Here is a 23,018-nt window from a genome sequence, read left to right on the forward strand (position 1 = left end):
CCCTTACAGGGAAAGATGCTGCCCTGCAGCCTCTGTTACAAAAGCTATTATTATTATTATTATTATTACCCTAGAGATGCCTAGTTTGATTGCATACTGACTCCTTCACTGGTACCGCGAAAACGGGGCAATCGCACAATTTCCAGAGAGAGAAAGGCCTAGCGCTGAAATCTTTTGGAAATTCCTTCCTTAAGATCCTCTTTTCTCTCGTTGATCAGTAGGTGCGGGGGCAACGAGCTCTGCACTTTTATATCACCCAGGATTGAGCCCGGGCCTTGCAAACAGATGCTGAGGCTGAAATCCGAGCGCAGCATACATGAAGCTCTGCAGGCAATCCACTTTTGGCGAGCAACGCGCCTGATCCACCCCCGGACTGCATAAGTCCCCCTCTCCCCGTCTAGCTAGTTCGCCGTTTGTAATATGCCCACAGTGAGATCACTGCAAAAAGAATGAAAAGCGTAATCCCCTTTTACTTAGAAGTAAGTCCCACTAAGTACGACGAGGCATACACCCTCGCAGGTCAACGGAAGCAGGACGACGGCCACGGTGAGCTTATACATGAACAGTATCCAAGTTTGGGCTCGGCTGAATCCTGTCCCCAACTCCATTTTTGAACTGGCGCTGCTGACTGCCGCGACCAACAGCACAGAGGTGGTGGTGAGTTCTTCGACGTAGCTGACTTTTCCGCTGGATCCATCGGGGGCAGAAACTGGAAGCAGGCCCTTTGCAGCCGCTGGCGTAGTAGCCACCTGGCCCTGGACGGAGACGGCAGCGGCAACCGAGGCAACGGCGACAGGGGCAGAATCCTGGCCGCGTGACATCAAAAAGCCTCCCGGTGACGTCGCGCCCGCTGTCGTGCGCAGTTGTCTCTTGGTTGGGCTGGCAGGATGCTAGACGTGCTCAGTGTCGGGCCCAGGGGGAAGCCAGCAGCCAGCACCCCCCGGCTGCTGCCGTATTACCAGCTACATGCGGGGCTAGACCGGGTGTTGAAACCATGGGGAAGAATAAAGGTGAGCGCCCGCATTGGGAAAGCCTGCTAACAAGATCAGGCCGGTTATGGCGGAGGTTATGCCTGTGATATCCGTGTCGAACCTCCATGTTCAGAGGTAGTATACCGCCATAGGAACCATGTGACATCCATTTCCCTGACCTGACCACTGAGTAGCTAGAGGGAATTCACCTCAGAGCATCAGGGATTAGGGAAAGGTAGTGGTGTACTATGCACCTGCTAAAGGAACGCGTTCTTCTGACGCCAGATGGCGTCGGGTTGAATCCTGGCACAAACAGATGTTAAGTCTGAGCCCTGAAGAATTTTGGCACAAATTAAACAGGGTCTCCACACTGCATTGGTGATGCCTGCAACTGGCAACCGTGTGGTTTTGGCAGATTATGTGCCAGCTGCGCATTTCCCTAGGCGCTGGGAGTGTTGGCATGGGAAGCAACCTGTCTGAGCAACATATTTCTGGTTAAAGCAGTTATCACTGTAGCATGGAGTCATCAGACAGAAACCGTAGCCTTGCAGACCCAATTTGTACGGATTGGCTTTGGAAGAAGTTTTTAAAAGGACAAGAGGGACTGAAAAAAAATGGTCACATTGTGGAGTGCTTCTGAGCAGGATTTTAGATGCTCCATTCCAGTTGCCCCTCCCTAGTTCTCTGTTTTCCCCCCTCCAATAGCCAGTCAGCAATGCATTCCACGCCCCCTGAACACACTCAGTTTTCATTGGGCTTTGGGTGATTCCCCGCAAAGTTTTTTTCCCTACTTCTGCAAATGGGTTTCACCCAAGTCTGCTGATACTCCTTGTTGTGCATGAATGTTGCTGTTATGGCTGCATAAGAAGTGGCACTCAGAGAATTGAGACCATTGTTAGTACAGTATATACCAATGGAACCTGCGACACAGTGCTTCAGTTTAGCATGCTATTGTTTAGCCATGTCCTGTTTAGCCATGCATGAAGATTCTTACAGGAGTGATTGGGGCCGTTTCCAGACTCTCACTATTTTGTGGGCAGGACTGAGTCACATAACTGGCAAATTCAGGTTGCACAATTAAAGTATATTTGGTGCTCCTGCTCCAGTAAAACCTCCAGACTTGTTGCAAAAAGGAAAATGCACTTGAAAGTGTGGGACAATAATTGCTCAACATTACATCATTTAACCGCTCTGCAAACAAATCAAAATAAATGCTCAGTGAATGTTGTATAACCTCCCTGGAAACTTGTGCAAGCAATTCAGAATGAATGCATGCTTAGTAAACAGGTCATCTGGAAGTGATCTGGAAGACTTTGCTGAAAAATAAATGTTGAGCTTATGGTATGTCAGTACTCAGTACCCTATATTTTATATTAGAAAATGTATTACACATATTGCTGCCCTGGGCTCCTGCTGGGAGGAAGGGCGGGATATAAATCAAATAATAAATAAATAAATATTATAAAAATATTTTTTCCTTTTCACTCAGGCCTTTGGTATGCTATCAGTCCTCTTTGTTTAGGTTTTTAAATTTTTGTATATTGTAAGTTTTAAAATTTGTTTTATATTGTGTGTTTTTAAAATGTGTTGTAAGTTGCCTAGAGAGATGAGGTGACTAACAAATTAATTTTAATAATAATAATATAATAATAATATAGAGACAAAAGAAACAGATTTATTTGTCCTTTGATTTCATTAAAAAAATGTATCTAGAGTGGTATGCGGCATTCCTGGTCATGGATACATAATCTTATGTAACCAAATCAGTTGCAAGGTTTGTGCTCCAAACTATAAAGATTTATAAGCTACTTTAAAATGTTGTCCTAACCTTGTTTACATTTTTAACAATGAGAAATGCCTAATTACACGGCCCTCTTGTAGTTTTGAGTTTCTTTCTCCCTCATGGTATGGAGTCAAATGTTTGTTTTTGGAATTTCAAGGTCTCTGTGTGGGTGTTTAATAAACTTGAACCAAACCATTCTGCTCCACCCCATTCCTATGGTTTTCTGTTCCCTGCTCCCTGCAACTGTTACTAGCCATTGACAACATTCCCAGTGTACAGGGAGGGCACAAATCTTGTGTGCTCCCTGTTCCTGCACTACTCTTAGCACATTGGTTTTCAGCCACATTGTGCCCCTGCCCTCCACTGGGTTAGGTGACAGCCTGACTAAAGATGGGTTGCACCCCTTCCTTTTAAAAGGGTTTTCAGAGGAGGAGAAAGAAAAACTAGCTCAGGGCTGTATTCAGTAAAGTCCTACTCAGAGTAAACCTATTAGAACTAATGAACCTCAGTTAGCCATATCTATTAACTTCAGTGGGTCTACTCTGAGTAGGACTACCCTTGAATACCACCCTCACTGTATTATCTGCATTTTTGCAAGAAACCCAGGTTCAGGACCATTTTCCTGAAATTGCATTCCCTCTGTTTTATAGGAGGCTGGAGAAAATTTTTCTGCTGTGCTGGCCCACCAGAAACACAGTCTTCAACTTGGTAAGCTACACTTCCTTTTTCTTGGTGAATGACAGGGAACCGTTTCCACCTTTTTGAAGTTTGGCTCAGACATGAAATGAATGTCTCATTGCTACAAAACAGGAATTGTGGGAATGCACCAACCAGGTGTGTGGGTTTTCATCAAATTGCTTGTGAGTTAAAACTCATGTGGCTATTAAACCAGATAAAGTTAAAATTAGCAGTTGTAGCTGACCACAGCCAGACTCTCATCCACTGTAGTGTACAGACAGCATGAGGGTAAGAGAGGAACTGCTTGTTGAAGGACAGTTCAAAAATTGCATATATTTTGCATAAACTATTCACCCAAGGCAAGAATGGTTGAACTGAACAATTCATGTTTGAAGGCAATTCATGAACTGAACAATTCATGCTTGCATCAACTGAGGCAAGTGTTGATCTGTACTGTGACACCTGCCTGTGCAGCCTAAAATGCAAATTAAGCACTGAAGTCCTAAGTGTTGTGTAGTGTGTGTGTCTGCAATAACAGAAAAGAGCATCAGTATTGGTACAGAATGAATACGTTCAGACTGAGTTTCCTAATGCAAGTGAATTCACATTTGTGAAACTTCAGTATCTTCGTTTTATACTACTTTAGTTGTCATGGCTTTCCTCAAAGAATGCTAGAAGTTTTGAAGAGAGCTAGGAATTATCTGCCAGAGATTTGTATCCATTCACAGAACTGCAGTTCCATGGGAAGAAATATATATTAAACCAGATAAAAATTTGTAGAGATTCTCAAAAACAAATGTTCAGAATAGCATATAACAGACATTTGTGTGGCTTGAAGGTGAAACAAATGATTTGTGTGAGAAATCCAGGTGAGCTCAACTATAGCCATCACTTAGGATTGTCTGTGTCTTGTCCATGCACTCTGAGCACTGCCCACTGTATATGCCGCTCTTGGGGTAAAAGAATCAGGACTATAGTAAAACATCTTGCCAGGGACATTGCCACTAGTCTACTTCCTCCACTGTTCTTCCTATGTACTTCTGCAGGAAGACACAGGAAGATGGTGACTACACTTTGTCTGTACTTTCCCCCTTCAGTCTCCTGATTTCCCCCACAGTGGGGAGATATCTGGGCTGAATTACTTCTGCTCCATTTAGCTAGTTCAGAATTTTCTACATCTAGAGTCCATTGACCTTACCTTTGTAGGATGATGGTCTTTAACAGTTTGGTCCTACAAATAGCAGGTGAGGCAGTAAAATTGTTCCTGGATTATATCTCTTCAGATTATAGGGGCTTGTTTACATGCCCAAAAAATGTGCATCCACTGCTTTTAATTTGGACCGTTTACTTGACGTTTTACCCAGTGCGCATGGATACTCCTGCTTTTGCCTTTAACTCCGGATTAAATGGATGCGATAAAAACCAGCATTTGCTTTTAAAATCCGCACCTGCTTCTACCGTGTATTACCTTTTAAGTGCCTTTTCTGGCTGTGCCGTTTCTTCGCCATTAGATCCTCCCTTTTCTCCGCCCCTTTCACTGTCTCAGGGCCTCATTTTGTTTCCTGCGGTTGGCGAGGCAACTTCCTGTTGCTCTCGCCTTCCTTTCTGCCTTTGACTCCCGCTTCCCCCCCAATACATTTCCTCACCTGCTCCTTTAAACAAAATCACATTCCCCACTCCTTCATCGAGGGTAGCAGGGCTGGAGCTCGTAAAATTCCTTCCTCGGACCTGTGGTTTCGGTGCTGTTGTTTACGTCTAATGTGTGTGTGTGTGTATGATGTTTTTATATTCTGTACTTTGGTCTCTGCTGGTCTTTGACCGTAATAAAGTAATCAATCAATCAATCACTATGGGAAGTTGCACACAAGAGATGAGGAAGCCACCCTCCATGATCTGTTTGTTCCAATATAGTGGGTGAGTTTGTTCCACAATCTGCTGACCAGAAGATCACTTCATGGTATTTCCATCTTTCCATTCTTTGTCAGCAGAGCTGTGGAGCAGATAGCAAATGGATGTCAAAGAGCTGTATGCCCAGAATACAGTGGGAGGAGCAACACTTTATAGCACACCCACCTCAGAACCCTCCTATGGGAGGATATCTCAACAGTCACATGAAGGTGGAAGACACCCTCCCTGCTTCTAGTGGTGGTGTATAGGATCCAAGGCAGCAGAGGTAGCTGCTGTGTGCATGGAATGGATGTTACATTTTTGCTGGGGTAGTGGCATGCCTGGGCACAATAAGCTAGGCAATGTGCTCCCTGACTGCTGTACTGATAATGCTTCTGGGGACTTGTTCTCTGTGCACCAATAATGAAGGTTCTTTCTGGGTAGAGTGGGAGGCTTGGAGCCTGAGTACATCTTTGTAGACGCAAGCGTGCCAGTGGGTATTGTGCTTGTGTCATTCCTTATCCCTGAGTGAATGGAGCTGGAGTAGAGTTGCTGGTTCTGTAGGATTCATCCTGGTATACTACTGACACAAGATGTGACTACACCCTTTGGACAGTGGCTGACTTGGAGTTCTTGGATTTCAAGAAACAGTGCAGACCCAGTTAACAGTGGATATAGATAAAATAGACTGGGGAATACTCCATGCATATCACAATGCTTTTTGATGCCTGCACCTGGGCTATTCCTTTTTCGTGAAGGATGACAGCATCTCTTTACAAGATGAGGCTGCTGGCATTCGGGCTGCTAAGCTGTTGATTCAGTAAGAGATTCTGGTGAGAGTCACCAGACTTGGGTACATACAGACTGTGTCTGTGGCCACTGAACCATTTTTCCTGGGCTGTTGGCCAAGTGGGTGTGAAGAGACATGGTGGAGGTGGTTTCTCTCTGAAGTGTCTTGATTATGGCCAAAAGAGCAAGCAGAGCACCACATGCTGGGAGCCTGAACAGGTCTCTTTGCTACTCAAGGTGGTTGAACCCCCATTAGCAGGGGAGGAGAGCTGTATGCTGCCTGTGGGGGGTTAGAGAGATGCCTTTCCTGGAGAGGCAGAACCTTCCATATATATGTGTGTTTTTCATAGGTGCAGTTATTTATTTATTTATTTATTTTATTTTATTTAATTTATATACCGCCCTAAGCCCGAAGGCTCTCTGGGCGGTGTACATAAAAGATAAAACAAGCCGTGGGTGCCGCCATTAATGATGCCTAGTTTTTCTGAAAGACTTTGCTTGTGCTCTTCATGGATGTGTATTTCTTATGTATTTTTATTTCTTTACATTGTCTGCATTCCTCATTTCGAGTTTCCAAGACAGTTTACAAAATAAAATGACAGAATATACAACCCTTCTAAAACACATACATTCTTAAAAACAAAGTTCAACTCAATGAGTAAAACAAATATGAGCAGCTGAGATAAACATTTTCAGGCACTGTCATGCTATCTATTCCTTTTTCTGGTTCCTCTCTCAGTCAAGGGAATTCTGGGTGTCATGCCAACAGCCCATTGGGCCTTAGATTGCAGCTGGTGAATGCCAGTTTGGTAAATGGGAATTCAAGAGTCATCTAGGAGTTAATCCTGGATGAGCCTCTTCCTATTGCATATTACCAAGACCTGGACAGAGTGGACAGATATCTCTCCCAACGGTGTCTCTCTGGATTCTCAGTTCAACAGCCAACCTTGACCTGCTGGACAGGGAGGGGCAATCACTGTTAGGCCTATTCTGTCACCTTCACTAGGGATCCTGTTGAACATTCACCTAATTGTGTGTGTGTATCTGGTGTTGGCTTACAGGACAGAATAATAACTCTGTTGATGTGCCCTACCTTGCTGCTTACAGGCCCTCTGCCTCAGCTAAAACTGGGGATGGTGTTGAAGATCCCTAATACAGTGGCTCTGGGGTATTTCAGCATCCACACCAAGCTCCCCTGGCCTGGGGTAGTTCAGGTTTCTGTAGCCTCATTGGCAACTTTGGACCAACATTATACCTGGCCCTACATAGGTTTTGATCAAATTGGGGTTAGAAGAGATCTGTTCACTCCTTTGTCAAGGGCAGATAATTATCTGGTGGGGTTCAGATGTATATATATATATTCTGCAAGGGTGGGGGATGATTTACCTCCAGAGGCTGATGAATCTAGATTTTCTGATGGGTCTGGGGAAATGCCATGTAGGCATGAGTGGTAGCCCCTTCACTGGTTAACCCCTTTCCAAGGAACTTAGGGCAATGAAATGGCAGTGACAAAAGCTTAAGCAATGCTGGAAGAAGACCTGATCTTTGAGTCCACTCTATCGGGAAAGTGATGGCGAAGAAATTATGCTTTACCACCAGCTTTTCCACACAGTAATGACCAGTAGTGCTGCTGGGAGTGATCAGGACCATATTACCACAGGGCAAGTTGGAGGAACCCTTGATGACTTGCAGAGCTTGGAAAAGTTACTTTTTTGAACTACAACTCCCATCAGCCCCAGCCAGCATGGCCACTGGATTGGGCTGATGGGAGTTGTAGTTCAAAAAAAGTAACTTTTCCAAGCTCTGCTTGCAGCTTTGCATTTTCGTGGTCAAAATTGCTCTTGTCTGTTCAGATTTTGACATTGTATTAAATGCAGTTATAGGTCTGGCTGTGACTGAGGTTTCCTATTATCCTGTTTTGTTTTGTTTTAAATTCCCACAGTGCCACCGTGTATGCAGTGTGTCTATGATATATATTAAAGATTTGGTTATTACTGCTGGCTGGCTAACAAGCTCTGAAAGTCTTCGTTGCCTCTTGTATTTCAGCGTTAATATCAACGAGTCTGATCACTTCAAGGTGCCCTCCGAGCCAGAGCCCTCCGAGCCAGAGCCAGAACAGGACCAAGTAATCCATTATATATTCATACTGATCCCTAATTCAAGTGTACAGTAGGGCTCCGCTTTACAGCCCTTTGCTTTACGGCACTTCGCGAATGCGGCTGTCTCAGTTAGACACAATTGGACTATAGCCCCACTCATATGGCGCTTGTTCTACTTTTACGGTGGTTTTCGGGCGTCGTGCGCCATTCTATTCAATGAATTCTGCTTTTCGGTGGTTTTCGCTTTTCAGCTGGGGTCCGGAACGTAACCCACCATATGAGAGGGGCCCTACTCTACTGGTTGAAAAGATCAGGCAACAAACACTGTAATGGCTCTAAAGTATTATGCATATGTAGGATTTTGTACTCACATGTGTGCCTTTATTTGGGTCTGTGTGACTAATGTCAGTCAGCAAAAGTTCTCAGACTTATTGTTAATTGTCTAGAGAACTTTTGTTATTGGGCAGTATGCTAATACTGTAAATAAATAATAGTAACACATTTGAGAGAGATGTATTCATTTGTTGCAGCAAAACAGTAGAGTGTCTTGTTGTGGCATCTTTGAGATTAACAGACTTATTGTGGCCTAAGTATTAGTACAGGAGTCACCAACCTTTTTGGACCCATGGACCCATTTTGAATTTTGAGAAAGTTCTGTGGGCACCACTCACAAAATGGCTGCTATGGGGGCATGGCATAACACCAAATTAGCTGCTGGGTTGTGTGTGGCATAACACAAAATTAGATCAAATACAGTCATTGCTGCTCCTCATTTATACACACACACTTAACAGCCACACACATGCATTTCCTCCTCTCTGCCCAAGTGCAACTCTCCTTCTTTCTCACAGACCACAAATTCATACATCTCTCTCCCATCTCTCTGTCTCCCTTTCTCTGTCTCACCCCCCATATATTTCTCCCTCTCACAGGCTATACATTTATACCTCTCTCTCTCTCTCTCTCACACACACACACCCACACCCACACACACACACACACACACACACACACAGAGAGAGAGAGAGAGAGAGAGAGAGAGAGAGAGAGAGGCTGGGCCTGGCAACCAAGAGGTCTTCTGTATCTTTAAAAGTTGTGCAGGGGGAAGGGAGAATTCCACCTTGTGGTTTTTCCCATTAGAGTGTTGCAAGAAAACCTGCACTTGGCTGAATTTTCTCTTCTCTTAAAGATACAGAATCATTCTCAGGCCCTGAGCCTGGCAACCCTATCAGTGAGGAGGACAGGGTTAAATCCTGCATTGGCCCAGCAGAGAGATCAGGCTTGCGCAATCAAGGCAGCAGGGCAGGGTGACAGCAAGAAGAGGGGAGAGGAGAAACTACACTCAGTGTTTTACAGGCATCGCTGTGCCCACAAAGAATTCTTTCCTGCTTTTTGCAGATCTGCTTTAAAAGGGGCTTCTCTCAAGCAGAGCGATGCTTGTAAATACCAACTCCCCCCCCACCTCGAAAAAGAATTATGTTGCTAGCCCCTTGTTCAGGGTTTGCAACACGTCTCTTTTTCTCCTCCACAAGGGAAGTTGCTGGTATTTTACAAGGATGGCTGTGCTAGAGAGAAGCCGCTTTCACAGTAGATCTGCAGAAAGCAGAGGGAAGAAACCTGTTTTTTGCAGATCTGCTGTGAAAGGGGCTTCTCTTGACTGCAACAATGCTTCTGCATTTTCTTCCTCCTCCTTTTTGCAGATCTGCTGCTAGAGGCCGTGATGTTTGTAAAATACCATTGTCTTTCTTCCCACCTCCCATGGGCCGAGTATAGGCCTAGCAACGCCCCTTTTGCTGCAGTTCTCAAGTGCCTGACAACCGGCTGGCTGTCAGCTGCTTGGGAACCCCACAAGGGATTTTGATAGGTGGGCAGGACAACCCATGTGTCAATCATGCAACATCATAAAGACATCATCATGACTGTAAAATTCAGCCTGCAAGCCTAATCCTGACAAGGATTTGTTCATTAATGACCTAGAATTAGGAGTGAGCAGTGAAGTGGCCAAGTTTGCTGACGACACTAAATTGTTCAGGGTTGTTAAAACAAAAAGGGATTGTGAAGAGCTCCAAAAAGATCTCTCCAAACTGAGTGAATGGGCGGAAAAATGGCAAATGCAATTCAATATAAACAAGTGTAAAATTATGCATATTGGAGCAAAAAATCTTAATTTCACATATACGCTCATGGGGTCTGAACTGGCGGTGACCGACCAGGAGAGAGACCTCGGGGTTGTAGTGGACAGCACGATGAAAATGTCGACCCAGTGTGCGGCAGCTGTGAAAAAGGCAAATTCCATGCTAGCGATAATTAGGAAAGGTATTGAAAATAAACAGCCGATATCATAATGCCATTGTATAAATCTATGGTGCGGCCGCATTTGGAATACTGTGTACAGTTCTGGTCGCCTCATCTCAAAAAGGATATTATAGAGTTGGAAAAGGTTCAGAAGAGGGCAACCAGAATGATCAAGGGGATGGAGCGACTCCCTTACGAGGAAAGGTTGCAGCATTTGGGGCTTTTTAGTTTAGAGAAAAGGCGGGTCAGAGGAGACATGATAGAAGTGTATAAAATTATGCATGGCATTGAGAAAGTGGATAGAGAAAAGTTCTTCTCCCTCTCTCATAATACTAGAACTCGTGGACATTCAAAGAAGCTGAATGTTGGAAGATTCAGGACAGACAAAAGGAAGTACTTCTTTACTCAGCGCATAGTTAAACTATGGCATTTGCTCCCACAAGATGCAGTAATGGCCACCAGCTTGGACGGCTTTAAAAGAAGATTAGACAAATTCATGGAGGACAGGGCTATCAATGGCTACTAGCCGTGATGGCTGTGCTGTGCCACCCTAGTCAGAGGCAGCATGCTTCTGAAAACCAGTTGCCGGAAGCCTCAGGAGGGGAGAGTGTTCTTGCACTCGGGTCCTGCTTGCGGGCTTCCCCCAGGCACCTGGTTGGCCACTGTGAGAACAGGATGCTGGACTAGATGGGCCACTGGCCTGATCCAGCAGGCTCTTCTTATGTTCTTATGTTCTTATCTGGCCTGTGGAGCTAAAAAGGCAGACTGAGAGCAGATCTACATTTATATCATTTTTATGCCAGTTTAATGGTCATGGTTTTCTGCAAAGCATACTGGGGTGGGTGGGATTGTAGTTGAGGGAGGGTATTGCCGGAGAGGGTTTCCCAGGGAGAGGTAATATCTATGGTGTAGATATACTTAGGAGCTACATTTCTGTTTATCCTTTTTTGTTGCTAAATCAACAGTTCTGTGCAGCTTAAAAAGAACGACGGCACTAAGTTGTATATTCCTCCCCTCTCTCACCCTCCAGAAGGCTCCACATAATGCATAAAGAACCCAGACAGACCTATGGCTGGCTGCCTTGTCAGCAAGAGGGATGTCTCTTTCACTGTAGAAGCAAACTCTTAATTTGAATATCAGGTCTAGGTGGTTGCACCCACCCACTCACCATTTTTTCCCCAAACAGGAAGAAGGCTTGTATGCTGAGGCTGAGGTGCAAACTTCTAAAGTGGAAATCCCAGATGGAAATAGGTGGAGGTGGTCACGATTACACAGAGAGGTTGAGCAGCAAACCTCATTCTCATCTGTATCCGTTCCAGAGATAGAGTCATCGTCTGAGGCAGATGTTCAGATCCAAACTTCATTTTCGAGCATACCAAGAGAAGTTGAGGCCCAGGCGCAAACGTCATTTCTTTCCCTGCGGTGTCCAACCCCAATTGAAAGTGATGTCCAGGTGCAAACCTCATTCCTTTCAATAGCTGGAGAAAAGGAGGCCCAGGTGCAAACCTCATTCCTTTCAATAGCTGGAGAAAAGGAGGCCCAGGTGCAAACCTCATTCCTTTCAATACCTGGAGACAAGGAGGCCCAGGTGCAAACCTCATTCATGTCATTACCAGAAAGGAAGTCGGTGGTATCTTTGGAAAAGTCTGCCCAGGCATCCTCCTCCTATCTAGAATTATTAGAGAAGTTTGCTTCTTTGCCAGCGTTAGCTGAGGCTCAGGTGCAAACCTCACAGTTTGATATAGCAGCTCTTTCAGAAATGGACATCCAAGTGCAGACTTCATTTTCAGACTATATGTCAGAAAGGGAGGATACATCGTCCATTGAACCTGAGGCCCAGAGTAAGATGTCACCTCAGTCATCATTGATGGAACAAAGCATGTTACACCCCGTATATGTTGATACTGGGATACAAACCTTACCTGTGGAAATACCACCTGGGAATGACTGGCGTTCTGCACGTTTAAATGCTGAGGCCCAGATACAAACCTCATTTACTTCAGTGATAGAGGAACTTGAAGCTACCATCCAGATACAACCTTCAATGTTCGAGTTAGAAAAAACAGAGGAGATGGCAGGAGAGCTGGAAGCTCCTCTTGCCACAGAAGAGATGCCTGTCTCCTCTGAACTGACTGAAAGTGGCATACAAACATCTGACACATTGCTTCAGCAATGGGATAAGTGGCGTTCATTACGACCACACGTTGATGCACAGATCCAAACATCAGCCATTGAACTGCTGAAGAAGCTTTCTTTGCTGTCACAGATTGAGACCATGGAACCGGCTTCCCGTACTGAATTACTAAAGAAAGCTTCCTCCTTGTCAGTGACTGACCCACACATGCAAATGTCAAGTCATGAGTTACTGAGGAAGGCTTCCTCTTGGTCAAATGCTGGGGTGGAAAACCAGATCTTCAATGATGAGCTACTGAAGAAGCGGCCATCTTCAGCACAAGTGCTTACAACCTCGGATTATGAATCGCCAACCAGGGAGGCCCAGATACAAACATCTGATGTAGAACTAATGAAGAAACTTTCTTCTGCATCCCATACTGAACCCAAAGGGAGGACATCAGACATTGTCTTCCAAAAGTCCTCCTCTGCATCCTTTGCCAAACCCCAGGAAAAGACATCAGATACTGATTTCCGAAAATCTTCTTCTGCGTCATATGCAGAACCCCAGGGGAAGACATTAGACACTGATTTTCAAGAGTACTCTTCCATGTCATATGCGGAACCCCAGAAGACAATATCAGAAAGTGATTTCCGACAGTACTCTTCTTTGTCATTGATTGAGGCCGGGGATGATAATCAGGAAGCAATAACAGAAGGAAAAGAGTACCTTATTACCCCACAAACAATGGAAGCTCAGATCCGCAAGTGGTATCATGAACTTCCGGAGGTCCAGACGTCAGCCTCTTTGGCCCGAGTCCAAAGGGAACCTCTTTCATCTCCAACAGTTGACAGTGCGGTACAGACGTCATATGTTGAAATACCACTGGAAAATAAGTGGCGGGAATCACGGCTGCAAGCTGAAACTCAGGTGTGGACTACAGGGCTTGAATGGCCAATTAAAGAAGCAGAATCTCACCCCCAGCTACAATATGACACCCAGACACAAACTTCCTTGCTTGAAATATGGAAAGCAAGAGACTTAGCTGATGTCCGGATGCAGACTTCCAACTTTGAAGTAGCCGAAACAGTGGAGTCTCCTCCTCCATTATTAGATACCCAGGCACAAACATCAGTGTTTGACATTTGGAAAGGAAGAGAACAAACTGATGTTCAAACGCAAACCTCAGGCGACGAATTGCCCCAGCAAGGAATCAAGTCTCCTCCCGCTGAACAAATTGAGAAGTTGGTGCAGACCCCCTTTCTTGAAATATGGAAGGCAAAAGAACTAGATGACATGCAACAGAAGACATCTGAGACTGAGTTACTGGAGCCCAAAGTGGAGTCTTCTGTCCCATTGCAAACTGAATTGGAAGTGCAAACATCCTTGATGGACATATGGAGGGAAAAAGAAAAAACTGATACTGAAGCACAAAGCTCCTTATCTGATTTACTAGAGGCACAAGAAGAGCCTCCTCTGGTGTCACAAACTGATGCTCAGGTGCAAACCTCACATGTTGAAGTACCTGTGGGGGATTCATGGCGTGCATCACGTTTGCATTCTGATGTTCAGCAGCAGACTTCATTTGAACTAGAGGAGGAAAAATTAGAGTCTCCTCCTCCATCACGAATGGACATCCAGGCACAAACCTCTCTCCTTGATATATGGAAGGCAAAAGAATTAAATAATGCCCAGATGCAAACTTCTTGGATGGATTTCCCAACAGACATGGAAGAATCTCTTCTCCCACCACAATCTGAAAGCCCTGGTCAGCCACCTATGCCTGAGAAAGAAGAGTCTCCTCCCCCAGCCCTAATTGACATCCAGGTGCAAACCTCCCTTCTTGACATATGGAAGGCAAAAGAACTAAATAATGCCCAGATGCAAACATCTTGGATAGATTTGTCAAAACCCGTGGAAGTACCTCTTCTTCCACCACAGTCTGAAAGCCCAGGTCAGCCACCTATGACTGAGAAGGAAGAGTTGCCTCCCCCAGTCCAAATGGATAACCAGGTGCAAACCTCCCTACATGACATATGGAAGGCAAAAGAACTAGTTGATGCTGAGGTGCAAAGTTCCCTGATGGATTTGCTACAACCAATGGAGGAGTCGCCTCTCCCACCACAAACTGAAGGCCCAGTCCAACTACCCATACCTGACTTAGCAGATGCAACTCCTGAATTTCCTCCTCCAGCCCAAACTGACTCTAGGGAGCAAAGATCCTTCCCTGAAGTGTCAAAGGCAGCAGATCCAGTGAACACTGCAGTAAAAACTTCTAAGACTGAACTTCCAGAGTCTACTCCCCCCCCACCAACCGACACTAAAGCCCAAATGTCCCAGCTTGATATGGAGACGCCAGAAGAATTACCCAAGGCCCAGGAACAGTGTTCCAGTACCAGTTTAGCAAGTGCCATGGCAGTGTCTCCCGCTCCATCACGCACGGCTGTGTCTCCCGCTCCATCGCGCACGGCTGTGTCTCCCGCTCCATCGCGCACGGCTGTGTCTCCCGCTCCATCGCGCACGGCTGTGTCTCCCGCTCCATCGCGCACGGCTGTGTCTCCCGCTCCATCGCGCACGGCTATGTCGCGCACGACATCGCCTGTCCCATCGCAAATTGCCAGTCCAGTTCGACCACCCACACCAGTATCACTATCTGCAAATGAGGATTTTGCCCTCCTAGAGCAGAAAAGAGTTTCGATGCAAAAAACATTGCTTGAGTTATGGAACACAAGAGAGGAAGTTGAGATTAAAATGCAAACTGCCAGCCTTGGTCTTCGTTTTGAAGAAGATTTGCCTTTATTCCCAAAGTTAGTAGACAAACAGGTAAACATGGCAGATGTTGCGATACCTGAAGGGAAAAAGTTGGACCAAGTTTCCAAAGTGCCAATAAAGTCAAAAAATCCTGTATTTGCTGAAGCCCAGGTTCAGACCTCATATGTTGACATACCCCGGGGAAAGAAATGGCGTTCCTCTCGCATATGTACAGAGGCCCAAGTGCAGACTTCTTTTCATGACCTCCATGTGAAAGACAGGATTCCAACCCTGCATGATCGTGTGGCAGCAAAAAGGTAAGGAAGAGAAGACTGTTCTGCTGTAGCTTTACTGTGCCGTGATGCTTCCATCCCCTTTCTGTGTTCTATCTCTACTTCAGGGATTGACGACTAAAACAAATGAGTAGAATGTTCATCAAACACATATTTTACTGGGTTGCGCAATTTGAGACTGCAGGTAGACTGAATGTCTGTAAAATGCTCCCTGCCCATACAAAGCTGGAATGTCAGTGAGACACTTTAAAGCTAGCCTTTCCCTTGAGATGCTAGTTTTGAAGGTGCAGGCAGTAGGGTTGCCAGGCTCAGAGCCTGAGAATGATCCTGTATCTTTAGGAGAAGAGAAGGTCAGCCAAGTGCAGGTGTTCTTGCAACCTTGTAATGGGAAAAACCACAATGTGGAATTCTCCCTTCCCCCTGCACAACTTTTAAAGATACAGAAGACCTCCAGGAGGCTGGGCCTGGCAACCAAGAGGTCTTCTGTATCTTTAAAAGTTGTGCAGGGGGAAGGGAGAATTCCACCTTGTGGTTTTTCCCATCACACTGTTGCAAGAACACCTGCACTTGTCTGACTTTTTCTTCTCCTAAAGATACAGGATCAATCTCAGGCCCTGAGCCTGGCAACCCTAGCAGACAATATATTACGTGGGAGAACCTGGGATCCCCAAATTGTGTTTGGCCTTTGTAGCTAACTGAAAATTTGCTCACCACTTACTCTCCCTTCCCTGAGTGAGAAGGATGGGTTTTGTCTGCTTTCTGGGCCTCTTTGAAATCAAAGCAAGGTCAGGAAGAATGTCTGCCCTTTTGAAAGCTCTGGAGGAAGGTGTGGGATTTCTCCAAATATATCACCAAACCTCTTGGAGGCTCAGAAAACAGTGAGATAACTTGCTTGTTTTCTAGTCTTTCTGAGGCTCAGGGTGAGATCTGCGAGATCTCCCATCCGTCTCCAGGTTTTGGAAAAGGCAGGGGATCAATTCTTACCAGAATAAAAAGTGTGCTCACTGGTGGTGAGCTGGCAAGCACATTTGTGGATCCCCGGGGAGAACAATCAAACATTCCTCTCCGAAAAATGACAGAGCCCTATGCAGGGATCTGTAAATCTGTCCATCTCTCAGTTTCTTATTTTTCCAGTTCAGTTCTCCACATGTCCACATCAGTTTGTGAATTATTTTTCAAAGTCCTCATGAAAATTCATCAGCATTTTAGTAGAAATTTCCTGTAACATACACATTTTTGTATGCAGTTTTGCCTAATACATTTTTTGCAAAGTAATTTTGCTTAATATAATGGGTTTCTGTATGTTTTTTTCACAGATGTATTTTTATGCACACTTCACCCTAGCATATGCATTTTTGTACACATTACTTGGTTGGAAAACTGCACTGAAAAGTTTGGAGAAGTTTTGGAGAATAACTATGTTTTGACGTATGGTTTAGGAAAGTGCAAATTAAATAAGTTTGCCTTTAAATGTGAACTGGATCTGATTTTTTCCCCATCTCTTGTCCAGTGTCATATTCATCACAGCAGCCTGTAGCTAGTTCATTTTAGCTCCAAGCAAGTTTGGACAGTGCTAAATCCTGATGTAAAATTAAAGGCTCTGCTAAAAGTTACCCATTTCCCCCATTTACCTACCTACTTTTAGAGCTGGTTCATTATTTGGCAGTGCCTAGTCCAAGACACTATTCAGCAACCACACTGGCTCTTAGATGGAATCTGTAAAGAATCTGACAGTCTGTTTTGATATTCTGAATCTTTATAGGATAAGCAAGGGTGAATTTTGACAGAAATATTCACAACTTGAGGGCTTTAGTGAAATCTGAGGATCTCCACAGTGTGGAAGACTGAAATGATGTCAAAGAGTTATGGTGGGAGAGAGCTATACTAGCCTTCATGCCCTGTTTTTTAGCCACAGAGCAAGCAGGATTGCACCCTAAGGTGACTGCACTGTATGCTACATTAATATTTGTTGCTGAGATGTAAGCCCTGCTCAGCAAAAGTCCAGTTTTTCTCTGTCACTTTCTTTTAAAGTGGATTCTGCCACTTGAATTAAATTTACTTACTTTCTTCTCACTTGACAGGTAACAGCATATACGAGTCAGACCTTAATTAGTCAGCTTTTGTTCCTTGCAGGGGAGCAAGAGCTTTAATTACTGGTCTCCACTTGGAAACTAGATCAATTGTTTCTTTTTTTTCTTTTTATCATTGCAATTACAGGCAAGAAAAAAGACAAAAAATTAATGAACCTTTGCTGCAAAGATGAAACCAATAATTAAAGTTCCCCTCCTTTTTGTCTGAGTGCTTCCACAAATAATCCTTCTGCTATTTTCCCCTTCTTATTCCACTTTTTTCTGAATATCTGGGACAGCATAGCACTGTCCACACATTTCCAAATTACATGTTTTTACATCCATGGTACCCCATCTACACCAGTGGGTGGTGCATGTTGAAAATAAAATGGTTCACGTGTGTCCAGGTATCCCAATTAGGGATGAGCAAAAATTCTGCTGAATTCATATTCAGATTTTTCAATGGTTCACATATTCTCAATCTTTGCAGAATGATCCTGTTTGATCCAAACTTCAGCAGCTTTTCCTCACATTTTGCCTCCTCAAATATTCCCTCGAATATATTGCTCTATTCTTGATTTTACTTACAGCACAGCAGTACAGCCCCCCCTCTCTCTGCCGTCCCCATCCACTTGAATAATCAAAGCTCCAAGTGGAAGGAAGCAAGCCAAGTCTCACTCATGTTAACAACTTAGGGCTTGCCAAGGAGGAGGTGGGGATGGATGCACTGAAAGCTGCTTTTCTCCTTTCCAAAAGGAAAACAGCCAGTCTCTGCTAACATGTAAACTGACCAGCCTTAGTCATGGACGAGGAGGCAGAGGAGGAAGAAGAGGAGGAGGTGGCGACGGCAAAGCTGCTTTTCTTTCCTTTATCAATATTTTCTTTCCAATTATTGATATTTTTCTTCATATTATTGATATTTTATTTCAAAATATCAATATGAGATAAAATATTGATATTTTTGAAACATTGAAATATTAATATCAGTATTTTGGGGGAGAGAAAACTAGACCAGTAAAAGTAGAGGATAGCAAAGAACAAACTTGAAGCGATACTGCCTGCTAAGTCGATGGAATGCTTTTGAAGAGGCACCAGCCAACACATTCCATCCCTAGTCCGAATCCAGAACCAGGGGGGCGGTAGAGCACTGCCTCCCAAAGAAATGTCACCTAACATGTCAGCAACAAAACACGTCCAAAAATGTCCGAAAGTGCTTTGGAACAGCCACACCTTTGGAGTTTTTGCATCTAGATCACTTTTATCAGTAGTCCTAATTGGATATTTTTTGGTAAGAGAAAATCTTTATTAACAAAGGGAAAAAACTGAGCTACGTACAACTCAATCACAGTATTGTGTGGATGTCCCACCAAAAATGTATGCCTGGGACATTGGAAGTATTTTGTAAATGGCTGGTGTAGAGGGATCTCCTGATTTAGATAATATTGTTGTCCTTTGAATAAACAGGAAGCAATAAAAGCTGAGGAGGAAACTTAAAGGCAAAGAGACCTGGGAAAACTCAATAGGACTTTGCCACTCCACCGTGAAAACTGAGGATGAGTTGGGAAACATTGGAATCCAATGTGTTGGTACTTGGTTATGACGTCATCTGGATTCCCTATAAAATGGAGTGTTTTATTATGTCTATTTCAGACTAAACTGCTAGTGTGGAAGGTGTCCATGTAAGTCAATGGGATGTATCCAGACTAAGTGAGTTGCCTTAAGTTCCCAGTGAAACAAGTGGGATCTAAGGTGTAATGCCTACATTTTTATATTGATTTCTCAAGGACCTAAGTGCAACAAATTTAGTCTAGATCCATGCCAATAGTGTCCCCCCCCCCAAGAACTGAGGTTGGTATGGCAGGGAGATTACTGTTTATGCTGTGTTCACGTAGCCCATTCCTACCTCTGAGAAATAGTTTTGGTGGGTCTTCATACTGTTTCAAAAACAAGCAAAATCTAATCTGAGGCAACAGTGGGATGAAAGAAATATATTTGGATACCACGGGAAGTGGTGGCCCTCAAATTTATTTTCAGCTCTCCAAAAAACTCTTGTCTGCATGCTAAAATTTGAAGGGATCCAACCCCTTCCTAATGTTTCTTCTTCTTGTATTTCAGAGTACCCAAAGGACCAAGGCGAGCGGCACCAATGTCTGTGCACTTACATGTAAAGATGTCTCCAAAGCATCAAACTAGCAATGAAAAAAAATAGTGAATACTTGAATTTAAAGAAATAAAAGATTGCAAAATACCAGAAGCATAACCAGCGACTTTTTCTGCAGGTAGTGGCTAAACATGGGAAAATGTGGAGGTGTGTGAAGGGTCATGGATATGGGCCAATGAAACCGAGCTTTCAGTAGGAAACTGGACAGAAAAAACTTACACACCCACACCCATATTCAAGTCATGGGAAGGCTGTGGGATGACATACAGTCCTTGGGTGTGTGTGTTGATGTACAACCCTTGAATGTGTGTGTTGTCTGTAAAAAAAAAAAATAACCTGCACTTATTCACATCAACATCCCTGGAATCCCACTTCAAATACTGTGGACATGGATTCAAGAGCATGGGAAAAGGGTCCTCAATGACTGCAGGGAACTATGGTTCTCATGGAAGGAACTATCACTATAGTAAAATGGAAGTATCAAGGAGTTGTAAACTAATATGGCAGAGCCAATGTATATAGGCAATGTGCATGTGAGAAAACGGATGTAGGAAAAGGGAGATTTGTTTGACTAAAGGAAGGGTTTTTTTGCCTCTGTGAATTGCGTGTAATGCCACAACAGGAACACATTTTACAATATCACATAGGAAACACGGGGTGTGCTCTACTGAACTCAGTGTATTATTTGATATGAGATGTATTGGGATGAACTGGGTCACAACATCAATCGCATTTTGTCATGATTGTAACCACTTTGCTCAAAACAATATGTGATTATCCAACACCATCAGTGACCTGATAAATCCCATGGGAGAACTGGACTAGCAAATTAGATAACCTAGGGCTGCAATCCTTAGACTGCAAAATGTAAGCCCCATTGAATTCAGAGTAGACATGGTTAGGATTGCAGCCGAAGTATCACAGTGGGGAGATGCTGGGCCAGCTACAGTCTAATATATATGAATGTTGTGAGCATGGTAGGGTAAGGAATCTACAGTGGAGAGCAGAAAAGGTGCTGTGAGAATAGCTGCCCAAAATGTGTTCGGTATTATAAAAATACACACAGAAACGGGAACTAATTTGGTTGGTCCTATTTCTTAGCAGAGATATAAAAATACAAGCAGCAGAATGAGAATAAACAAGCCCCACCTTTCTCTATATAAACAATAACAGACACAATCTTTCAGGTAAAAGAAAAGAATGTTTACTTGCGACCTCATATGTTAGGAACATAGGCTCTAGCTTAGAAGAAAGAAAACAGGAGTCTCAGTTCATTTTAGTGGTTTAGTATTGATGCTCTCAGAGAGAGCATCTGTGCCATGCGGCCTCTCTCAATGGTGGATAGATCAGCAATGGAGAATATTCAAAAATCCCCAGGACAAAGGAGGAGGAAGTCAGGTAAGTAACCCCACCCATTAGGAAGTTACATCATGGTAAAACAGGTACATGGAATATTCCCCAAATATCCCTTAAAGGGAACGTGCAACATTTGCCTATTCCAACAAATGTAGCTCTGAAGAACTGGACAAAAGGCTCTCTAATAATAACCAGAGGAATGCTATCGGTAATAATAGGAGTGACCTGATCAATGTTTCTGTCTGGATTAGCCATCAGGGTGTGCAACAAACAGCCAGCCAAAGAGCAAAACTAGGAGGTTGCCAACTTCAGTCCCTTAGGGATGCTGCTCTGGTCTTTGTGGTTGATTTTCTTCCCCCGGAAAGGATTGTTTATCCCAGTGCAAAACAACGATGGAGAGAGAAAAAGCTGATTGCAGAGAATTCTTTGAAGGTGCTAATGGATATAGAGTACACACGTAAAGGTGTGAAAACCAACTTGTACAATGAGAAGTCCAATTTAAGGACAATAAGAGAGCCAATGCCAGTGTGGTGTAATGGTTAGTATGTTGGACTATGATCTGGGAGACCAGGTTCAAATCCCTACTCGGCCATGAAGCTCATTGGGTGACCTTTGGCCAGTCATTGTCTTTCAGCCTAACCTACCTCACAGGGTTGTTGTGAGGATGAAATGGAAAGGGAAGAACCAGGTACACCACCTAGAAGGACTTGGAGGAAAGATGGGATATAAATGTAAGAAATAAATAATCATTCATCAAAACCAGATACCAAGCATGTTGTATAGCCAGAGCATTACCTAAGTGGATATATTAAACCAACGATGTAATAAATACAATATTAATCCTATCAGGCCTGGAATGCTGGTTCTGTTTTACTTTGGTAAAGATAATGAAAGGCAACCATGCCCTTGTAAGAGAGAGAGAGAGAGAGAATGAGAATTAAAAAATTACTGTCACAGATCAATAAAAATTAATACAAACAAGATCCTAGGTTAAGATACAAATAAATTCATAGAAGAGCAAAGAAATAGTCCTTCATTTACCATCTGCTTCGTAATTCCTACTGAAGACCTTCTTTCAACAAGCCTTTTAAGTAGAGACCTTATCCCAGTCTGAGTCTGTGTTGGAATTGCTTTTTAATATTTTTTAAACTTTTTTTAAAAAAAGATATTTTTAAAGCTTTTAAAAATGTTTTTAAAAATGTTTTAATATATTTTAAAGTCTGTTTTATGATGTTTTAAAGTGTTATTAGTGCTTTTGTTTACTGCCCTGGGCTCCTACTGGGTGGAAGGGTGGGATATAAATTAAATAAATAAATAAATAGTCTTGAAGTAACAAATAGAGTCATCCCATAAACCAGTGCTTCCTTATGTGTGGGCAGTGACCCACAAGTGGGTCATGAAACCTTTGCAAGTGGGTCGTGAAGCCTTTGCAAATGGATTGTGTTGTACACCGCCCTGGGAGCTGTTAGCTATAGGGCGGTTTAGAAATGCAATTAAATAATAATAATAATCACAGGCTTTATAAGTAAACCCAAAATAATTATTGCTTTTAGGCCTTAACTGGTATAATGAATACCTCTTACAACTTTTTGTTTTGATGGCATAATGTTGCATTGAAACTTGTAACTGACTGTTGGAAAAGGCTTGGGTCTTTTAACACTTGAGAACCACTCTCTGGTGTTAGATGTGGTGACAGTTCATCACAATGTGCTCGTACAAGGAGTTGTTTTGAGTGACTGTTGTAGCTCGCCTCTGATGCACAGGCACTGCCTT

The 23,018-nt window shown here is 43.6% G+C and overlaps 1 protein-coding gene across 2 annotated transcripts; it reads left to right on the forward strand.

Annotated features, from left to right (window-relative positions):
• The first annotated feature begins 272 nt into the window (after positions 1–272).
• On the forward strand, positions 273–20,860 carry LOC133366803 (FK506-binding protein 5-like). Of its 2 annotated transcripts, XM_061590302.1 has the most exons (5): positions 273–1,010; positions 3,405–3,462; positions 8,155–8,233; positions 11,689–15,683; positions 19,844–20,860. In XM_061590302.1, the coding sequence occupies exons 1-5, from the start codon at positions 995–997 to the stop codon at positions 19,935–19,937; spliced, it is 4,242 nt and encodes a 1,413-aa protein (XP_061446286.1). In that variant the 5' UTR covers positions 273–994; the 3' UTR covers positions 19,938–20,860. The 2 variants fall into 2 exon arrangements, with proteins under 2 accessions (XP_061446286.1, XP_061446287.1); XM_061590303.1 differs by lacking the exons at positions 273–1,010; positions 8,155–8,233 and adding an exon at positions 2,236–2,312.
• The last annotated feature ends 2,158 nt before the right edge of the window (positions 20,861–23,018 follow it).

This window comes from Rhineura floridana, chromosome 11 (genome assembly GCF_030035675.1).
Source record: "Rhineura floridana isolate rRhiFlo1 chromosome 11, rRhiFlo1.hap2, whole genome shotgun sequence".
Classification (NCBI taxonomy): Eukaryota; Metazoa; Chordata; class Lepidosauria; order Squamata; family Rhineuridae; genus Rhineura; species Rhineura floridana.